This window comes from Erpetoichthys calabaricus, chromosome 5, assembly GCF_900747795.2.
Source record: "Erpetoichthys calabaricus chromosome 5, fErpCal1.3, whole genome shotgun sequence".
NCBI lineage: Eukaryota > Metazoa > Chordata > Cladistia > Polypteriformes > Polypteridae > Erpetoichthys > Erpetoichthys calabaricus.
In genome coordinates, this window is record NC_041398.2 from 183,762,210 (window position 1) to 183,782,541 (window position 20,332).

Genomic DNA, 20,332 nt, shown 5'->3' on the forward strand with positions numbered 1-20,332 from the left:
AGGCATGAGCTGGGAGAACTTTGTGCACGTTCTGCGGCGGTTGGGGGATGGAATAGCAGGCTGCTTGCTGCTTGTCTTTATCGGCACATTTACAGGACAAAAGACGCTGACAGAAAGGTGCGAAGGGATTTAAGATTGGATGGATATACAAGTTTTTTCATAGGCTTTGGTAATTCTAGTGTTAAGTAACTTCTGAAGCTGCTGATTACTGATTTTACTCTGTTCTATGCTCTATGCTTTTTCCCCAATGACATCAATAATAAAAGAAAACACACACCAACACAACAAATGACTTTTAATAAAAGTGGATGAAATGGGATTACCATGTCAATAGTAAGTCTGCCCTCACAATAAGCCATCTCACTAAACCCACAACTGGACACATAATCTAGACTACACTGCAAAGCATTACACAGCATGAAAGCTTCTAAACTAAAAGGTCAGCTGTCCAGATCTGAAGATTTTTAAAGCTGTTGATTGCCAGAGGAGTGCTCTGACTGCCATAAAAACTCTAAGCCGATTTTAAGCATAAAATTAATATTAAAAATATAATTAAATATTGCAATAGCCCTTATAGGTTTACCTGTAACTCAACAATGATTCTTAATTAAGATTTTAAGATAAAATTTTTTATTTTATTAATTTTATAAAGAAAAAAACACATTATCTTCAATACTACTACAACACATGATCTGACAGACACTGTAATATATATCATCTGAGGAGGCATACATTCCCAGCAAAACTATTCTGATTTGTAAAAGTGGAATGTCTGATCTACTTCTTGTCAACTGTCATTATGTTATAATTAACAAAGCACAGTACACAGAAAAATGTGTATTAATGGGAAAACAACAAAACAAATTCATGCATAGTTAAGCTATGGCAAAAATACCAATATATTTTAAAAATGTCTTATAAATACAATAAATCACAAAAACTACACTTTTCTAAATATAGAATAAGAAAGAAAAAAGAATTAGATCAATTTAGGAGAAAGTGACTCACTGATTGCAAAACTGGTTGGAACAAAAACCTAAAGCCACAAGAGGTTCCCAGGACTGGGTCTGAGAACCACTGCTTTATAGCATCCAGAGATGTGCTGGCTTTATTTTCAATATCAGCAGATACATTAGTTTCAACCACAGATATTAATAAAATATTAGAAAAGTTCAGCAGGTCTATTTTACCAAAAAAAATTATTGCTACTGAAAGACTCTTTGAAGTGAAACTTCAAAGGATGCAATCATATTATGAACATAAATCTATCTTAAGATCCACATACAAAGTGGCTTCCAGTAATTAAACGTTGTTTTGAGATGGTTGGAATAAATAATTATCATGCATATGGCCAACAGACAGTAGTAGCATGTGTACAAGGTACAGTTAAATTCTTAGTTGCATGTTCAACCAAAATGCAAATCACCACCCTCCAGCACAATATTAAACAACATAGTTTACTGAAATATTGTACAACTGGTTAATCTAATCCATCTAAATTTCATTTTGTTGTCAAGTGGTTTTAAACTTTACACTTGTCATGTTTCACAAAGTACCCCATGAATGGGTGCCTTGTATAAGGTGCTGTATAACATAGTTTGATTAAAAAATGTACACCAGTTACTTATTTACCTGTTTTTTTGTTCCCTGCAGTTAGTTTTGTCTGTCTTGGAAATTCACCAGATAAAATTTATGTTGTTTACTGCACTTCACTTTCTAATGATAGTCATACCTGAGCAATGTGAAGACTATGTGTAGTGTAGATACAGGTCCTGAGAGAAGGTCATAGAGGGAAAGTGGCTGCAGCTTATAGTCAGGAGGTTTCGTTTTTCAAAACTTCTTTAGATTACATTTCTAAGTGCATTTACATAAATGGAAAAAATCTACTGCAATTTGTACATCTGTCTGTCTGATCGTACTTGCTAGACCGATTGTTCAACAATAAGACTTACTGTTCAAGGAAATTCGTCGGTAAAATTGATTTTTGTTAACATACTGTATGTTGAATAAGGACAAACTAAAAAAACTCCCATTTAAAAGCACTGGTGAGTTTTAAAACTCACTTAACACAGAGAAATCTGTGTGACTTCAGCTATGGATATTGTTTACTGTTTCAAATTTACCGTGAGAGAGATTACTTTGACTCACAAACTTTGTTTATTTTCCTCTCTTAGTGCTAATGGCAAAATGGACCCCAATGCAAGTTCATCAAATGACAGAAGATGCACTGTGATGACTAGGTTGCCCACAGCTGGCAGCACTCCTTCTTGCACACAGACATTGACAATAATGACTGGGATAGCTAGGGAAATGTTGACACATACCAAACAAAGGGTGGTACAAATGTGTACTGTACTATTTATTCCAACAAACTGTGCTATTTACAGTATTCCAAGTAATCCAAATTAGGTCCAATCTTGTTCAAAGATGCAGTGGAAAATCCTGAACAAATCAATAAATAATCCATAAAACCACAGTGCTCTAGTGAGGATTGTAAAAATCAAATAATCCAATCAAATAAATAAGCAATAAAACTAAGGGTAAAATCAGGGTTAGAATCTTCTTCTCAGTGCTACCCTCTCTCTGCCTCCTTGCTCATCTCTCCCTTCTCCCAATGCTCACTCATCTCTCAGATATAAGCAGCAGAGGCAAGATACCAATGACAGTAGCCCTAATTGACTCTTGTCAAGACCACCTATCTTTCGGTGTTTGCAGAGACATCTTCCTCATTCTACTGCCATCCCTTGGTGTCTATAGGACCTCTTGAAATATTTGCTCGCTCCTGCTCTATGCTATTCAGTAGGAGCGATCTGCTCCACCCCAGCAACATCTGCCACTCAGCTCCTTCTAAGGGCTTCCACTGACTGCTTAACTATCTTCACAACGCACGGACTTCCACCCAATTGTTTCTTTCATTAATCTTACTTCCTCAATTACTCATTTCCTTTGCTCTTTCTCCTTTTTTCTGCCTACCTATCGCTCTCCTAAAATGCTCCTTATAGTTGTGGGTGCAGGTGCTTTAATTAATAACCCACAGTGTGCCAATGAGAAAATTTTCTGAACTGTTCACATTTGCACATGAATGCATGATCTGCCAGTTTCTCCATTAAACACTCCAATGCACTAAGCTTTGCTGCAGCATCCATCCACACCCATCAAACCTGTGCTGCAGTTTTTTTTAAATAAGAAACACATCCTATCATGGACCATTTACCTGCTTCACCATAGGCACATGCATAAGCTGCTTGTACACTAGATCACATCTCCTGCAGCCTGAGGTAAATTAACCATAAGTTATTAAAAAAAAAAAAAACTCACTTATTTAGAAATGAATGTAAGAAGAAAGGAATTATGTAAGTTCCTCTGCACACAGAGTTATTGGCAAATTATAACGATTCAATATTTTTCATACCCTATAATTTAATTGGCAAGCTTCACACCTGTTCTCCATCATAGTCAAAGTGGCCAATAACTCCACCTTGAGATTTCAACAGATTTTAATTCTCCATTGGATTCTTCTTTCAAGAAGGTTACATTTAAGAATTCAAACTACAGTTAGCTATAGGCCCTTGACAACCAACAACTATCAATAAGATGTCAGTCAATGCCATTTTTACATCAGTCTATGCGGTCTATGAAAGCTATTGAGTGACCACAAGCCGATCATTTAAATACATCACATTGTAAAGTACTGTTAAAAAAGTATGCATTTAGTATATTATAGTCTACTAGCATGTTATTTTATCAGTTTTTCTTTTTAAATAAGACTCACTGGTACAAAAATATTTTATAAACAAAAATATAATTGACTCCTTGATGAATTAAAACAAAATAATCTTAAAACACTTCAGCTTTCAAATCAGTTAACTATGTCCCAGAATGTAAGTCACTGTTGCACCATGCATACACTTTCTAATGTGTCTTAGTTTGAGGAAGCATGTCTTTAATCTAGTGATGTCACACTCGAGGGTTGTGTAAGTAGAAAATTGATTAAATGGTCCTCTTTTAAAACTGTTAACACCATGACTGATTTGCCATTACAGTGATCCCTCGCTATATCGCGCTTCGCCTTTCGCGGCTTCACTCCATCGCGGATTTTATATGTAAGCATATTTAAATATATATCGCGGATTTTTTGCTGGTTCGCGGATTTCTGCGGACAATGGGTCTTTTAATTTCTGGTACATGCTTCCTCAGTTGGTTTGCCCAGTTGATTTCATACAAGGGACGCTATTGGCAGATGGCTGAGAAGCTAGATTGCTTACTTTTCTCTCTCTCTTGCGCTGACTATCTGTGATCCTGACGTATGGGGATTGAGCAGGGGGGCTGTTCGCACACCTAGACGATACGGACGCTTGTCTAAAAATGCTGAAAGATTATCTTCACGTTGCTATCTTTTGTGCAGCTGCTTCCTGAAACGACATGCTGCACAGTGCTTCGCATACTTAAAAGCTCAAAGGGCACGTATTGATTTTTGACTGAAAAACAAACTCTGTGTCTCTCTCTCTCTCTCTCCCTGCTCCTGACGGAGGGGGTGTGAGCTGCCGCCTTCAACAGCTTTGTGCCACGGTGCTTCGCATACTTAAAAGCCAAACAGCCCTATTGATTTGTTTGCTAGAGATTGTTTTCTCTATCTATGTGACATTCTGTGCTCCTGACACGCACTCCTTTGAAGAGGAAGATATGTTTGCATTCTTTTAATTGTGAGACAGAACTGTCATCTCTGTCTTGTCATGGAGCACAGTTTAAACTTTTGAAAAAGAGACAAATGTTTGTTTGCAGTGTTTGAATAACGTTCCTGTCTCTCTACAACCTCCTGTGTTTCTGCGCAAATCTGTGACCCAAGCATGACAATATAAAAATAATCATATAAACATATCGTTTCTACTTCGCGGATTTTCTTATTTTGCGGGTGGCTCTGGAACGCAACCCCCGCGATGGAGGAGGGATTACTGTACAGTATACTGAAACATAGCATAGCCTGCAGTCAATGAAAAGAGCCTCAGGATGACATATATACTGTATAAATAAACAGAACAGCATGGCTTTTAAGGTTTCATTACCAACTTTTTTTTGCCTTTTACATTTCTTAAACTAGCAATATCAACAAAGAATCTTCAGCCTCACTGAGGTTTAATTCATATTACACACATTAATTCTGCCATCACTGTAAGAAAAAATGCCTCTTACAGAAGATCCATAAGAGAGGAGAAACATTTAAAAAGCCTCTTATAACTATAATAATGTATTGTTTCATCTATGTCTAACACAGTTGCCAAAGTAGGTTGATGGCTGATGACGAGTTTACAGAATGTATAGAAGCAGACTTTTTCTAGTTCAGACGTAAGCTGTTAAAATGTTCTGGAAGGCTCACGTAATCAAATAAGTAACACTGTGCAATACCTTCATCACCACATTTATGTAAATTTCTTCATGGCAACTCATGGTGTGGTTGTCTCCAGATTATTTGGTGATGAAACACAATATAATCTACATACATTAGTTAACAAAGAAAAAGCAACAAAGCATGTGCATCCCCACTTTACAATTTATTAATTTATCATACTATATCTATCATTAAAATATATATTACCTATACTGTGTAAAGCCAACACTGCCCCAAAATCATCAAGTCAATTGACAGAAACAAAAACAGACGAGTTTCAACTTTACTCACCATTGACATCCATTGCTTCTCTAAGCACTTGCAACTTCCGCTGGCGTTCTTTAATTCTGTCATATGCACTGGACAGAGCAGAGCAGACAGACAGTTCGGACATATGATGGGCCTTCCGAGGACCAAGACCACCACAGTCTGAGAATCGGCCATTGGCTGTCCTGGAGGCACCCATGGCCCTAACACTGATTCCATCAAGCTGAGAACTTCTTCCCACTTGGTTATTAGATTCTATATGCCTAAAGAGTGCTGCATCAGGATGAACCAAATCCATAGAGGAGGCCCAGACTTTTTTGGTATGAGTATATCCACCATTATAGTAAGACATCTTTTGTCCCCCGTCATCCTGAAGCTCTCTCTGTTTATAATGCAGATTCACTGTATCATCCTGCCCTGAATTGCAGTCTGAAGACACATAAGGAGGAGAGTCCCCATCTTCTTTTGGCCTGTTGCTGTTGGCAAGAAAACCCATCGATTTACTGAGTCCTCGATTCAGGGAAACCTCCTCAATTAGCTGAGCCGTAGGAGCTTCTACTCTTCCTAAACAAAAGCACAAAAGGATTTTTTTGTGAAAAAGACATTTCATTGGTTGATACTTAGCATTCATTTCTTACGATCTACACATTGTATATGTTTTCATTCTATAACTCGATGACACAGCCAAAAGGACAACTACAGAACTAGTCTATGGTAATTTGAGCTCTGAACTTCTAACATTAATTTTCACTCATTTTGTGTAAATTTCCTCCTTGGGACAAATAAGGTACAGGATGAGCATCTCTAATCCAAAATGCCTGGAACCTGAAACATTTCATATTTGGGAATATTTGCATACACATAATGAGATACAGTATACCCCCAAAATTCGCGGGGGTTACGTTCCTAGAGCACCCGCGAATTGTGAAAAACCGCGACTTTTGGATGTGGTTAAAAAATGCCTTTTAAATGCCTATTTTTATAGTTTCAACCCTAAATACAGTATGCCCCCAAAGCACTTTAATTTCGTTGCAAACTCAGCTTAATACATTAATACATTACCTAAAAAAATGACCTTAATACATTCCCTAAAAACAGAATGTAAAGGTAAACCCATCTACTGTACAGTACTGTACTGCTATGTCCCCTGTGGTGCTAGAATGTAAAATACCGATGTTACCGCTATACGTACTGTAATTCATACATGCGCGTTTTCTTTGGTATTCGCTGTCATTTTCCTTGCTATAAGTAGAGTAAATACATAATAATTTCATTTAATTAAAGTACAGTAAAATGTAAGGGTACTCACCAATGATGAATGATATTGATGATGATGATGAAGTAGCTTTAAAACTTTAGTAGATTTAAAATTCCTCGGGTGACGCCTCTTCTTCAGGCGCTTCAGGAGGAGTCGTATCTTTGTATGGGTCTTCTTCTGGTGGGGTTTCGTGCTGGCTTTTCTTTATAGGTTTCCGGAACATTGTGATAGGAAGTTGCTACATTGTCTCCTGTAGTGAACTGCTGGTACAATTTCCGTGCTTTCTCAAGGATGATGTTACCATCTTCCTACAGTCGGTGATCCACAATGCCAAGGCAGGTTCCATCCTGATGATATTTTTATTCCTTACGGTCTTTTCCTTATTGGCACTATCACAGAAACTTACAGATACGGTACTCCAGATCGCTGCTTCATTCTTCTTTATGTAGCATACGGTGCTTTCATTAATGCCATAGTGGCGTGTTACTGCAGCATAACTTTTTAGTTCCCGGAGCAAATCAACCTTCTCCTGGAGTGTTTTAAACTTCTTCTGGCGCTTAGGCTCAGTTCCAGAAGCCTTAGAAGGTGCAGAGCGGTTCAACGACATTTAAAAATAACAAAACAATAACAAGATGGAAAACACATGGACACTCAGCTGGAGACACGTCACAAAGCAGTAGTCAATCATCAGCAAGGAGAAATGAGTAACGCTCTCGGATTTGCTACTTTCACCATCCCAAACCGCGGTGGTAAACCCACTCACATGGAGATACTGTACGTCAGAAAGCAGCAGTCAATTATCAGCAAGGAGAAATGAATAACTCTCTCGGATTGGTTACTTTCACCATCCCAAACCGCGGTGGTAAACCCACTCACCTGGAGACGCGTCACAAAGCAGCAGTCAATCATCAGCAAGGAGAAATGAATAACGCTCTCGGACTAGCTACTTTCACCATCCCAAACCGCGTTTCCCTCAGTGGTGGTAAACCCACTCACCAGGAGACGCGTCACATGGCAGCAGTCAATCAGCAGCAAGGAGAAATGAATAATGCTCTTGGATTGGCTACTTTCACCATCCCAAACCGCATTTCTCTCAGCGGTTGCTTCCTGTTCCCTCTACAGCACAGTATTGCCACGAAAAAAGCCATAAAAAATTGTGGAGGATATTTGCGCTTTCCACTAACAATTAATAGTTAGGTTCTAAGAAAAAATCCGCGAACGACTGAGTCCACAAACCCTGAACCGCGACTTCGCAGGGGTCTACTGTATCTTGGGAATAAATATATGTATGTTTCATATACTGTACATCTTATACACATAGCCTGATGGTAATTTTACACAATATTTTTAACTAGCCAACCCACGGCGTACCATACACCGCATAATCAGGCCGCTTTTTTAATGATTTTTAAGCACAGGGAGAAAATTAACATTTAAAAAATCGGAAATGTAATAAATCACCAAGAAAAGTAACATTTCATGTGCCCACCCCCAACTCGTCACCTGAGTCATTTTCTTTTTTGCACAGTCCATATGCACGTGTGAGTCACGTAGACTTTTCATTGTTGTTTGCGGTTTTGGCTGCTTTTCTATATATAATCCACCAAGTCATCCGACCATGGTAGTACCGAGGGGGGGCGTACAAAGGGCAGGGACATAATCAGTGCGAGCGTATGACCCGCTAGCCATGTTTTTGAAAGTTTGGCCCTGTGCCTTATTAATTGTCATCGCAAAGGCAAATCTAACAGGAAATTGTCTTCGTCTTAACGGTAAAGGCAAATTATCCGCAACAAACTGTTTTACACGGTGCATACTATCCCGCGGCGTTGTATACGCCGCATAATCACGCCGCTTTTTTAATGTTTTTTAAGCAGAGGGAAAAAAATGAACATTTGCAAAATCCGTAACGCTGCTTTCAGTAAGTACAATGCACACGCGTTTAATTTGTCGGCCACTTTTTGCCAGCCGTCTTTTCTGGTTTGGGCTGCTTTTACAGTGTATTGAACCCTTTTGCCTGTTCCTGATCACAACTGACTTTTCTGTTTGACCTAGATATTATTAAAAGACTACAGTAATCCCTCCTCCATCGCGGGGGTTGCGTTCCAGAGCCACCCGCGAAATAAGAAAATCCGCGAAGTAGAAACCATATGTTTATATGGTTATTTTTATATTGTCATGCTTGGGTCACAGATTTGCGCAGAAACACAGGAGGTTGTAGAGAGACAGGAACATTATTCAAACACTGCAAACAAACATTTGTCTCTTTTTCAAAAGTTTAAACTGTGCTCCATGACAAGACAGAGATGACAGTTCTGTCTCACAATTAAAAGAATGCAAACATATCTTCCTCTTCAAAGGAGTCAGGAGCAGAGACTGTCATAAAGGCAGAGGAAAATCAATAGGGCTGTTTGGCTTTTAAGTATGCGAAGCACCGCGGCACAAAGCTGTTGAAGGCGGCAGCTCACACCCCCTCCGTCAAGAGCACAGAAAGAGAGAGAGAGACAGAGAAAAACAAGCAAGCAAAAATCAATACGTGCCCTTCGAGCTTTTAAGTATGCGAAGCACGGTGCAACATGTTGTTTCAGGAAGCAGCTGCACAAAAGATAGCAACGTGAAGATAATCTTTCAGCATTTTTAGACTAGCGTCCGTATCGTCTAGGTGTGGGAACAGCCCCCCTGCTCAATCCCCCTACGTCAGGATCAGAGAAAGTCAGCGCAAGAGAAAGAGAAATGTAAGCTGGGTAGCTTCTCAGCCATCTGCCAATAGCGTCCCTTGTATGAAATCAACTGGGCAAACCAACTGAGGAAGCATGCACCAGAAATTAAAAGACCCATTGTCCTCAGAAACCCGCGAAGCAGCGAAAAATCTGCGATATATATTTAAATATGCTTACATATAAAATCCGCGATGGAGTGAAGCCGCAAAAGGCGAAGCGCGATATAGCGAGGGATTACTGTACACTCTTTCTTTTAGTTTGTCTCTTGCACCTTTTGGTCTTTTTTCTTTTAAGGGGAACCTTATTTTTAAATAACAGGGCACAACAGGACAACAACTCCAGGTAACTAACTCTTTCAGTTATTATAATCAGGACAACATTAGAGGACAAGAATAACTCATCATAATAATAATGTCTTTCTTTCAACAGTAACTCTGGGCAACCAAAAGGTCTGAAACCTAGTGAAGCTTAGGTTTACTACTTGTGGACTTCAGCAAGGAGCCAGTTGTGACATTATATTAGTTGGTGCACTATGCATTTTTTGTATAATATATATTATGTTGCTATTTACATCTGTTGCATATAATGTTATAGTGTCAAATACTGTGCTGTATTTTATGTTAACAATGTTGAGGATGAAACAACAAGATTATTAGAAACTACACTTTTGTTTATGCATGGTTTTTTTTAATTGGCTAAATAAAAAATAAATTACTACCACTATTGCTGCTGCTACTCAATATGGAAATAAGTATCTGTTTTACTAATTTTAGGCATGCTTTGTAAGATGTAATCTTAAACTTACAAACAAAAAAATGATCCTAGTTTTACATAAGATGCAAATTTCTCAGCTTTTTCAATCTATTTGAAAGAAAACAATTTTAATATCATTAAATTAAAGGGCATGGTTTTGTCGATTTATCATTCCAAACACTTCCAATTCCATGTGTGCAAGTATACCACAAGACGACACTTTTAATGTTTTGACCTAGGCTATTAAAAGAAGTTCTTCAAAAAACAGGCTGTAAAACTGCAACAGATAGCAACTCTAAATACTAAGGAAAGTCCCCACTATATGACTTTTAAAATAATAAGCTGTTGCACTACATAAGCATACAGTGAAATAAGTAACTGTAATCTACTTCTATAACTGATTAAAATCTAAGTTATGGACTGAAATGAGGTAACCAAGTGCATGATTTACCACAATAGCCATAATTATTTCCTGTTAACTTCTGTTATCATTAATTCAGTGTGTGAAAGAGGCTTTTGTGAGCATTTGGTTTCTTCCAAAAGGATCTGACAAGTTCCTTAGTGTAATGATAAAGTAAATTACATTAAACTACATTGATACATTTCTGTACACTATTTTAAAAGACTAGACCTCCATTTTTGAGATTTTCTGCCTTAAAACTGCTTTATTGAAGTTGAAAGTTTATAAATGTAGTATATAGTGCCTGTTAAAAGTATTAACCCTAATGGAAGTTTGGATTATTACTGTTACACAATATTGAATCACAGTGGATTTATTTTGGCTTTTTGGCACTGATCACACAGAAACACACTCTTTAATGTCAAAGTGAAAGCAAATCTCCGCAAAATGGTTTGTTAACTGCAAATATAAAACCTCAAATAATTCATGAAATAAGTATTCATCTCCTTTAATATGACACACCTAACCATTACCTGTAAAGCCAATTGGGTTTAGCACTCACATAATTAGTTCAATGGAGATCACCTGTCCATAGTTTAGGGATTTCAATTGATTGCAATATAAACCTAACCTGTTGTGAGTCAGTATCATGGTTTAAGTTTTGCAATGAGCACCAAAGAACATTCCAGGCAACTCAGTGAAAGGGTGACTATAAAACACAAATCAGGGGGATGGATGCAAGATGCAAGAAAATATCCAAGTCACCGAATATCCCTTGGAGTCCAGTTAATCAATCATCAAGAAATGAAGAGTATGGCACAGCAGTAAATCTGCCTAGATCAGGCCGTCCCCAAAAACATGGAAGGAGTTATAAGCTACAGTGGAAAACATTATAGAGACGGTGCCCAGATGGTTCACTAGCTGCAGCATTATGGGGGAGCTGTGAACAGAAAGCCACTGTTTTAAAAAATGCACAAGACATCCTGGCTATAATTTGCCAGACAGCACATGGAAGACACTGATGGATGAAGGTCCTATGGTCTTATGCGACCAAAAAAGAGATTTTTAGCTATCAGACTAACTGCAATATTTAGGGCTGCATGCACATTATCAAACACAAGCCAATCTAGAAATTTAGCTGGACTTCAAAAAGGCTGTTCACTCAAGGTCCCCGCCAGAGCCTGAGGAATTTTGCAAAGGAAAATGAGAGTAATTTGCATGTCCAGATATGCAAAGCTGATAAAGAGCTGTCCACATAGACTTAAGGCTGGAATTACTGCCAAAGATCAATTCACTAGACACCAAGTTGAAGGGAGTGAATACGTATGCAATCAAGTGCTGTATGTTTTATATTTACTGTATAATATGGATCACTTTGTTGACATTAAAAGGCCTTTTCTGATGTTCAGTGTCAAAAAACACCGAATTAAATTCACTGTGATGCAATTTTGCATTAAGAGTAAATTGTGAAACTTCCAAGGGGGTGAACAGTTTTTTTTCGGCACTGTAAATAATATCCCAAATTCAATTTTATAGCTTCAAGGCATTTTATATATATATATATATTATATATATATATGTGTGTGTGTGTGTCATTATCAAGCAATGACAAGTGTGGCAATAAGTAGGGCACAGCAATGCTCTAAGTAAGAGAGAGAGAGAGAGAGACAGAAAACCAAACTATGTGCTGCCAGTAATAATATATGTCATTAACCCAATGCAGAAGAAGGTGGATGGGCCATCAAACATATTGAATTTGCCAAAAAGGCTAAAACCTAGAGGTAGACAGTAAGGCTTTAGTGGATATATACATTCAATATTCCCTCAGGAAGTTAGAGGGTAGTTTACTCAATAATGGCCAAATGGCCAGAGTCTATGTTAAAAGAGAGGGTGAAGTCATGGAGGGCTTGGAAATGAAAGAAGAAAGAAAGAAAAGTGTTTTAGTACAGTGATAAGGTGTGAAAGGGAGCTGAGCCACCCAACCATTTATATAAATTCAAAATCTGTAAAGGTGGTGGCACTTCCTTTTCACCAGCATATCAAGTGCATTTCATTAACAGCACCTTACTCTAGATTTTTAAAAGTTATGTCAATACATTTTTAAAAAGTGTAAATTTAAAATAGAGTACACTGATTTTTTCATGTGTCTAATTGTTTGTTCTTATAACCCAATATGTTAACCAGAAATTAATAATGCCTAATACTTCTTTAGAATAATTTATATTTTTGAAGAACACAGTAATGTCTGGGCCACTAATTTATAATTTGTAAGCTTTTCCTGCACTGTGTAAACATGATATTTCATTTCAGAATAAAAGAAGATTTTTATACAATACTAAGAAACAACAAGGTATTTATTTGCACACACTGTATTCACAGTACAATTTGAGAATTACACTTTGAACTACACTTAGTGTATTCCTAAATAAACCTTCTACTTTCACAAATAATAGGGCTAAGTCTATGATTATGTTTAGGCTGATTTCTATAAAGCATGCATGTCACTGCACAATTTAAACACATTTACATTTAAATGTATATTTAAAAGCAAGATACATTATATTTTTAATAATATACACAACAGAACACTCCAAGTACTCAAAACTTATTTTGACTGCATATACAGTATGCATTTCAAATAAAACTTTAGGCTTACAGTAGTTTTGGCAGTATGAAATACAATTGTCTGACTTCCTTGGCCTGACTGATCAGGTTATGTTGCTGAGTCATCTGTGAAGTTGTAGCTAATTATAGCCTACTGACAGACTGTTGCATGGTAATAAGCAAATAAGTCTTTCCCATTGATTTGCACTCTCTCCCTCACAGTCAGTGACTCATCAGCTTTCAAAAGCACAATGGTAACATTATTTCTGATTTTACCCTTCTACATGGTATCAAACAAAGTGATAAAAATGTTGCTGCTTTAAAGAGGCAGCAAACAACTATGTCATTAGAATACAATCTGTAATCATTCAACAACCATAATTTTGGAGAAAGCTAGTTACTGGTTGATATTTTAAGGAATGGTAAATGAGTCAACTGGGAGCACGAATGAGCTCTGGAGATGTACTGAAAATCAAAAAGCTCGATTCACATCAGAAATGCAAAGAAGGCTTGGTCTGGTTCAGCTTCAGTGCTTCTTTATTTGGAGTTGTTGGCTCCATTCGGAATATGTGGATTGATAACACCTCTTTCATAGAGACTAGCTTTGCTAACAGTTTACACAATTTTGAAAAAAATTATGATGCAAGCAAATTTTAACACAATGCAAAAATCAATATGGACAAGATGACACAATAAGACTAAATTCACTAGTTGTTCATTTATTAGGTCCTTTAGAATTGTCTAGGAGGGCTTTTGATTCACCACACGAATGCTTGGGCTGCGTTTATAAACTATATCATATTGCAAAGTGTTGTTAAAAAGCATATATTTAATGTAGTCTAATAAAATAAGCAACTGCATTCTAATATTAACTCTCATTTTTGTATATCATGTTTACAAAAACATTTAATAAACAAAAATATGACAACTCACTCTTTGACCATCCAACAAGACAATGACACTATGTACAAGGAAAAAAAAAAACACAAAAGAGTGGTTTAGGGACAACCTTGGGAACGCCCTTGAGTTGCCCAACCAGAGCCTGGACATAAAACCAACAAAACATATCTGGGGAGACCTGAAAATAGCTGCCCACCAGCTATCTCCATCTAAACTGACAGAGCTCGCGAGGATGTGCAGAACAACGGCAAAAAAATCCCCAAAGGTTGTTGTGTTATGTCAAAGACTCTGTGCGGGAATCACTGTCAGAGATGCTGCAACAAAGTAGTAAGTAAAAAGTCTTAATACTTGTGCCAATGTGATTTTTGAGTTTTTTATTTTTAATTCATTTTCAGAAATTTCTAAAGTGTTGTTTTTGCTTTGTCATTCTGGGGTAGGGAGTGTTGATTTTAGCACCAGGCTGCAAAATTACAAAATGTGAAAAACGTGAAGTGGTCTGAATACTTTCTGAATCCTCTATTTGTGAATAGCTTACAGACAAATTTGTATGTACCTATGTGGGAATCTTAAACAACATTTAAAATCTTGCAACATATTGCAAAACCTACTTTTATTGTTAAAAAACTGCATACAAAAACAATGCATTTATTTTATAAGAATTATTTGCCTTATAGAGCTTGCAGGTTCATGTGACATCAAGCAGGGGAACAATCGTGAACATTTTTTTTTCTTTCCCTTGCACATGTTGGCCTTTGCCTGTAAGCTAAACTCCATTGGGACATTGACATTTGTGACTTGTGTTAAAATATATTTAATGATCTGCATGGGGAGGGTATATGTATGTATTTGATTAGGACAGCTGCCGTACTGTTTGTTATGTGCAGGCCTTTGTATACCTAAGACATGCATAAAAAGGTCTGATTTATTTTTTGCTGTATTTTGACATCAAGTGAAATGACTCATCTCACTTTGATTCAGATTTTAAATCAACACAGCTACAGTAAACTCCTCTCACTTCATTCTTCTAGGCATGTCATTTATTTTCAGTAAATCAATAACTAACTAAGGCTATCCAAGAATCATTTCTAAATCTGCTTATCCTGATCAGAATCTTGTGGAGTTGGGAGCAATGGACACAAGGAAGAAACCCAACTTGGCAGGTAGGCTAATATGTCAGAGTGTACATAAACACAGCTACTTATTCTCCCCAGGAACAGGGTAACCTAAGTGTGCATCATTAAGGCTTTGAAGAAATTCAGAATATATAGACATATGGATGTCAGTTAGAAAATGGGTAAGATTAAATAAAGCATTCTACAAGATATTAAATTCATTGGCAATGCTCATAAAGAAATTGGAATGATAAAGAAAGTTAAAAATGACAAACTTCTGGAGGTTTACCATAAGCTGGAGCAGACTGTACTAGTCTTCAGTTAGTATTCTGAAATTAAGGACTATGCCAACAGTTACCTTCTTTGAAAGATAACATCTGTATGAATAAGTGCAATAAGAGTCATGTAACAGACAATACTTCAGTTGAAAAGAGCTTCTCTTACATTACTAGAAAATACTGTCATGCGAATGCTTCTTGCCTCACAGCTTCTTGGAAAATACTTCAACTCACAGACTCCTCTCTCCTTATGGGTTTTCCCTTGGATAACCTAATTATTACTGTTGACTCTAGATTGTCCTTGTGGCATTTACAGTCAATGAGGGTATGCATGTGTACCAGAGTGTGCAATACAATGCATGATTTGCAAGGTCTGTTACTGCCTTCAGTCTAATACAGTCACAATATGCTCCTCACTCCTGAAACTGAATACTACATAGGCAGGTATAAAGAAGAAGAAGAAACAAAAAGTCTATGCAAAGGGACACAAGCATCATAGATAAATGTGCCAAAATTGTAATTTATCGAAGTATTGTGGCAGCCCATACAAATTACAAAAGATTAATAAATAGAAAAAAAGACAACACATTTTATGTAATGTATATGTACTCACTTGTTGGTACAGTATAGGGAGATGATAAAGTGTAGAACCAAAGTACTGTGACAAAACACTAAATGAACTCATGTATCTGCTGAGCTGGTTTAACTTATCTGCTCCCTTGGGAATCTACAGTGATTTACAATCAAACACCACACAATGCTTTGCTCTTACATCCATTTTTTATAACAATTCATATTTTCTCCTTCCATCCATTTCTGAACTCTATTAACACAGGCAGATGACAGCATTTGAAATATATTTCCAAGTTTAAAAATAACTCTTGATGTTCCGAAGTCTCTTTAAAATGCTGCCCCCAGGCAATAAACATTTGTTAGGCAGACCTATCCATTGAAAAGAAGGATGAATGGGGCCTGCACAACCATTGTAAAGGATTAAGATTCCTCACTTTTGCACCTCTATCCCAACCCAAACATGTCTTGTAACATTTATTGGAAAATTACTAATGTAGTAAGCTACATCTTGACTGTGTGTAGAATACAACTCCTTCTGACTTAACATCAAAAAGTTACGTTTATTAGGTCCTCCCTTGAATCCAATAAAAAATTAACTGGTAGTGTGTCAACAAGAGGCTCCTCATTAAGACAAATCTTTTCTTCTCAGATTTAAAAACTGAAAATTATCATACAGAATAAAAATTAAACCTATCAGAAGAAAATTACTAGATGAGAAATTCTGACCCCTTAAGAAATATGGACAAAATATTGTACCACCTGTGTGCTTGTTACATAGTATGAAATACAAAAGCTTCATCAAGCAAAGCTATTGATTACAAAAAGATTATGTTTACATGAGCCTGTGTGTTTTGAGATGATGTGCTGAGTCAAAGATTCTATATAAATTTTGACAGACTGTACTAGCTGATCTGCTCTTGCAGAATCAATTCCAAACAATGTACCTAATGACAGGCATCAAAAAACAATAGTACCAGGCTTAAGTGTGTTTTAAAACTGTGCTTTTACTTTTTTTTTGTTTTACAAGTCTTTTTCAGATATTATTTTACTTCTATTTATCATAACCAAAAACCTACCTGACAAGAGCCCCTTTCCCCTCAGACGATCTCGGATTTCTCTGCTCCGTTCTGGCAAGTAATCTCTGTTACTGCCTGAAAGCAGTCCATCTAACTGTTAAAAGTAATAAAAAAATGGTCAACAACTGGCAGCCTACAGAAAGAATGCTTTGAACAACAAAACAGTTTAAAGAGTGAACTAGAAATTCAGCTAATAGATTTCAACATTTAATTCCACTGAATAAAGCAAAAATGAAAGGGACTTGTTAGCACCAAAGTAGGATTTAAGCTCTAGGGATTTTTATTGAGGGTAGCACAGTATTATAATTGATAATACTCCTGTCTCACAGTTCTAGTATGCATGGTCAGAATCCAGACACTTCCAGGGCACTGTTGATGACGAGTTTCTTTCTGCCTGGGTGTTCCAATTTTTATCTAAAATCCCAAAGGTTGAGTGTCAAAATGGTAACACTAAATGATTCCTAGATGCATAAATGTAATTTGTGATGGACTGGCTGTAGAGTTGGTATAGGCTTCAGTCCTGTTTTTATGCGCACCTTCAAATTTCATTTAAATGTGGGTGAATTTGTTGCTACTTTGTTAAAACAATTTGCAGTGTATTATAGGGTTTTCATCAGGGTTTCATTACTGGGAACATTTGGAGGGACTCGGTAAGAAACGGGCAACCAAACAGAATTTTTAATACAGAATTTGTATTGAGGAGAACAAAAGTGCCAAGAAGACCAGCACAGGGATCTACATATTTACCAGCATTTAAAAAAAAAGCCCCCATTAGTAGAAGTTAAGCTATGAAAAGACCACTGATTTATACCCTTTTCTTGCTACATTTTATGAAGTTACAAAAAAGTTACTTGGTGCACTCTTTACATAGCCATTTAATTAGAGAAACTGGTACAAATACTTCAAAAACTCTAGTGCAAAGTAAACAACAAAGATAAAATATAACACAGCCACTATTTAGATTTTAGCCAGCACACTTGATTTCCAAGAAAACAGACAGAAGGCACAACTAAACACAAAATTCAGAGCATCTGTCGAAAACAAATGTGCCCCCATCTCAGCAGTGACAAGGATATCACAAGGCAATCAGTAAACTTTGAGAGTGGAGAACTTAGACTGTTAACATGTAAGGTGTCTACTAATGGATAAGCTGATGAAAGCATAAGGAAAAGTTTATGTGTGTGTGTGTGTGTGTGTGTGTGTGTGTGCGTGTGCATGTGCGTGTGCGTGATTGTAACTTACTCATTTTGCAAAAGTACAGTTTGTCATGCAAGCTCAAAAATTGTGAAAGTCTGGGCTTATTCAGGTTGGCAAGTGAAATCACAATAGTTAAAAGTAAATGCCCTTCAAAAAAAGTGAGGGCCTGTTCTCTTTTTATACTGTATATACACTACTATCCACAAACCAATGTAACCTTAGTAGTTAAAAGTTAGAAAGGACAAAAAGAAGATGGCCATAGTCACAGTGAAAACAAATGTAACTACCATGGAGAAAAGTGCAACTTCAAGTATTTTTCTTTTTATGAATTTTCATGAAACTGAGTCAGAATCTTATTGAATTAGGGAGATTGCAAAGTTGAAATGGAAACCACAGATATACAGTTAACCTCATACTCTCATTAACCAAGGGAGTCTGAGCATGTCAATATTGCTACATGTATTGCAACTGAAAATAAAAATGTATCTCTCTGTGCAAATTGCATTATATAACTTTTCCCATTAAAGATGCTTCTTTAAAAAGATAAGGAAAAACAGCAATTATAGAGACCTACCTTAGTAAGGCTACCTAATACCAGTCTCACAAGCTTCCTCACATAAGAAAAGGATGCAGCACAATGTGTATTCCTGATATGGGCACTGCACGCATCCAAAATGGTCCGAAAAGACAATCTGGTGTAAGGAACATCTTCACACATGTTAAGGAGAGTTGTGTTGATATGTTCTCCAAGTTTCATTGGCTAAAAAAAAAAAAACACACATTATTGTATCTTTATTATTAAATATTTTGCTATTAAAGTAATAATTATGAATGGTATATGCTGTAGGTATTTAAGTATATAAGTGTCCATGTGTGTCCATCTGGTTGCCATGTCTCTGATATATGCCATTTGAAATGGGATTTGTAAAAACAATCCTAATATCTGTGCTGCACCATCTGTTGAAATGAAAAATACAATGCATTTTATTACTGCAACAACTACACAACAAAGTTAGATTTATTTATATAACAACAAGCGTTACCTGGTAGGTAACCACCCAAACATCAGTTTGTGATCAGACCTATGCATGTAATATTCTGATCTACACCCTGTCAAGTTAGCAAACCAGCCACCTAGGCGCAACGTCTGAGGCTCCATATGGAAGCAAAGGTCTGTGATACAGTTTGCATATTTGTACCTAGAAACCCACAAAGGGAGAAAATGAATCACATATCTTAAAATAGTTTTTTATTCTTAAGCTTTGGAATCCTATCAGGAATCATCATCAGAGGAAAATGATTGGGAGCCAACAGGGCTGTTCCACAGGACTACAATACCCGACATGCCCTGCAGGCACACACGTGGGGATCCGATCCTGAACTTACTGATACCTAGCATCCTGAGGAAGACAAAGCCCTGTGTAAGCTGTCACCCCCTGTTCTTCCTCCCTAAGGGTGTCCTGGCTGGGTAAGTAAGCTGACCATCCCTCACAATGTATGTGTGTATATATATATATATATATAGTATTAACTTATAGACACATGAAGTATATACAGTATAACACTTTCAATATATATTATACAGTATATAAGAAACAAGTTGCTAATATGAGTGGCTGTTGAAAAACCTTATAAACTGGCCCAGAATTAAGAAGGAGAAGGAATAGCAATTGTGCGTGAAGACGTAAGTCTTTAATAATACTGTTTGCATTTCTAAGGTGACCTGTGTTATACAGGGAAAAAGTAGATTTACAGTTATTGGAAAAACACATGTAGGTTATGACTGCTACACTCAGGCACACTTTAGTAAT

The 20,332-nt window shown here is 36.9% G+C and overlaps 1 protein-coding gene across 2 annotated transcripts in view; it reads right to left on the minus strand.

Moving 5' to 3' along the window:
• Positions 1–20,332, minus strand: part of ptpn13 (protein tyrosine phosphatase non-receptor type 13) — a 352,808-nt gene that overhangs the window by 198,510 nt on the left and 133,966 nt on the right. For both annotated transcript variants that reach the window (XM_028802295.2, XM_028802293.2), the window contains exons 5-7: positions 19,096–19,281; positions 17,325–17,418; positions 5,678–6,217 (exon numbers count right to left, since the gene is read on the minus strand). In XM_028802295.2, the coding sequence (XP_028658128.1) occupies positions 5,678–6,217; positions 17,325–17,418; positions 19,096–19,281 (820 nt within the window). The remainder of the gene's footprint in view (positions 1–5,677; positions 6,218–17,324; positions 17,419–19,095; positions 19,282–20,332) is intronic.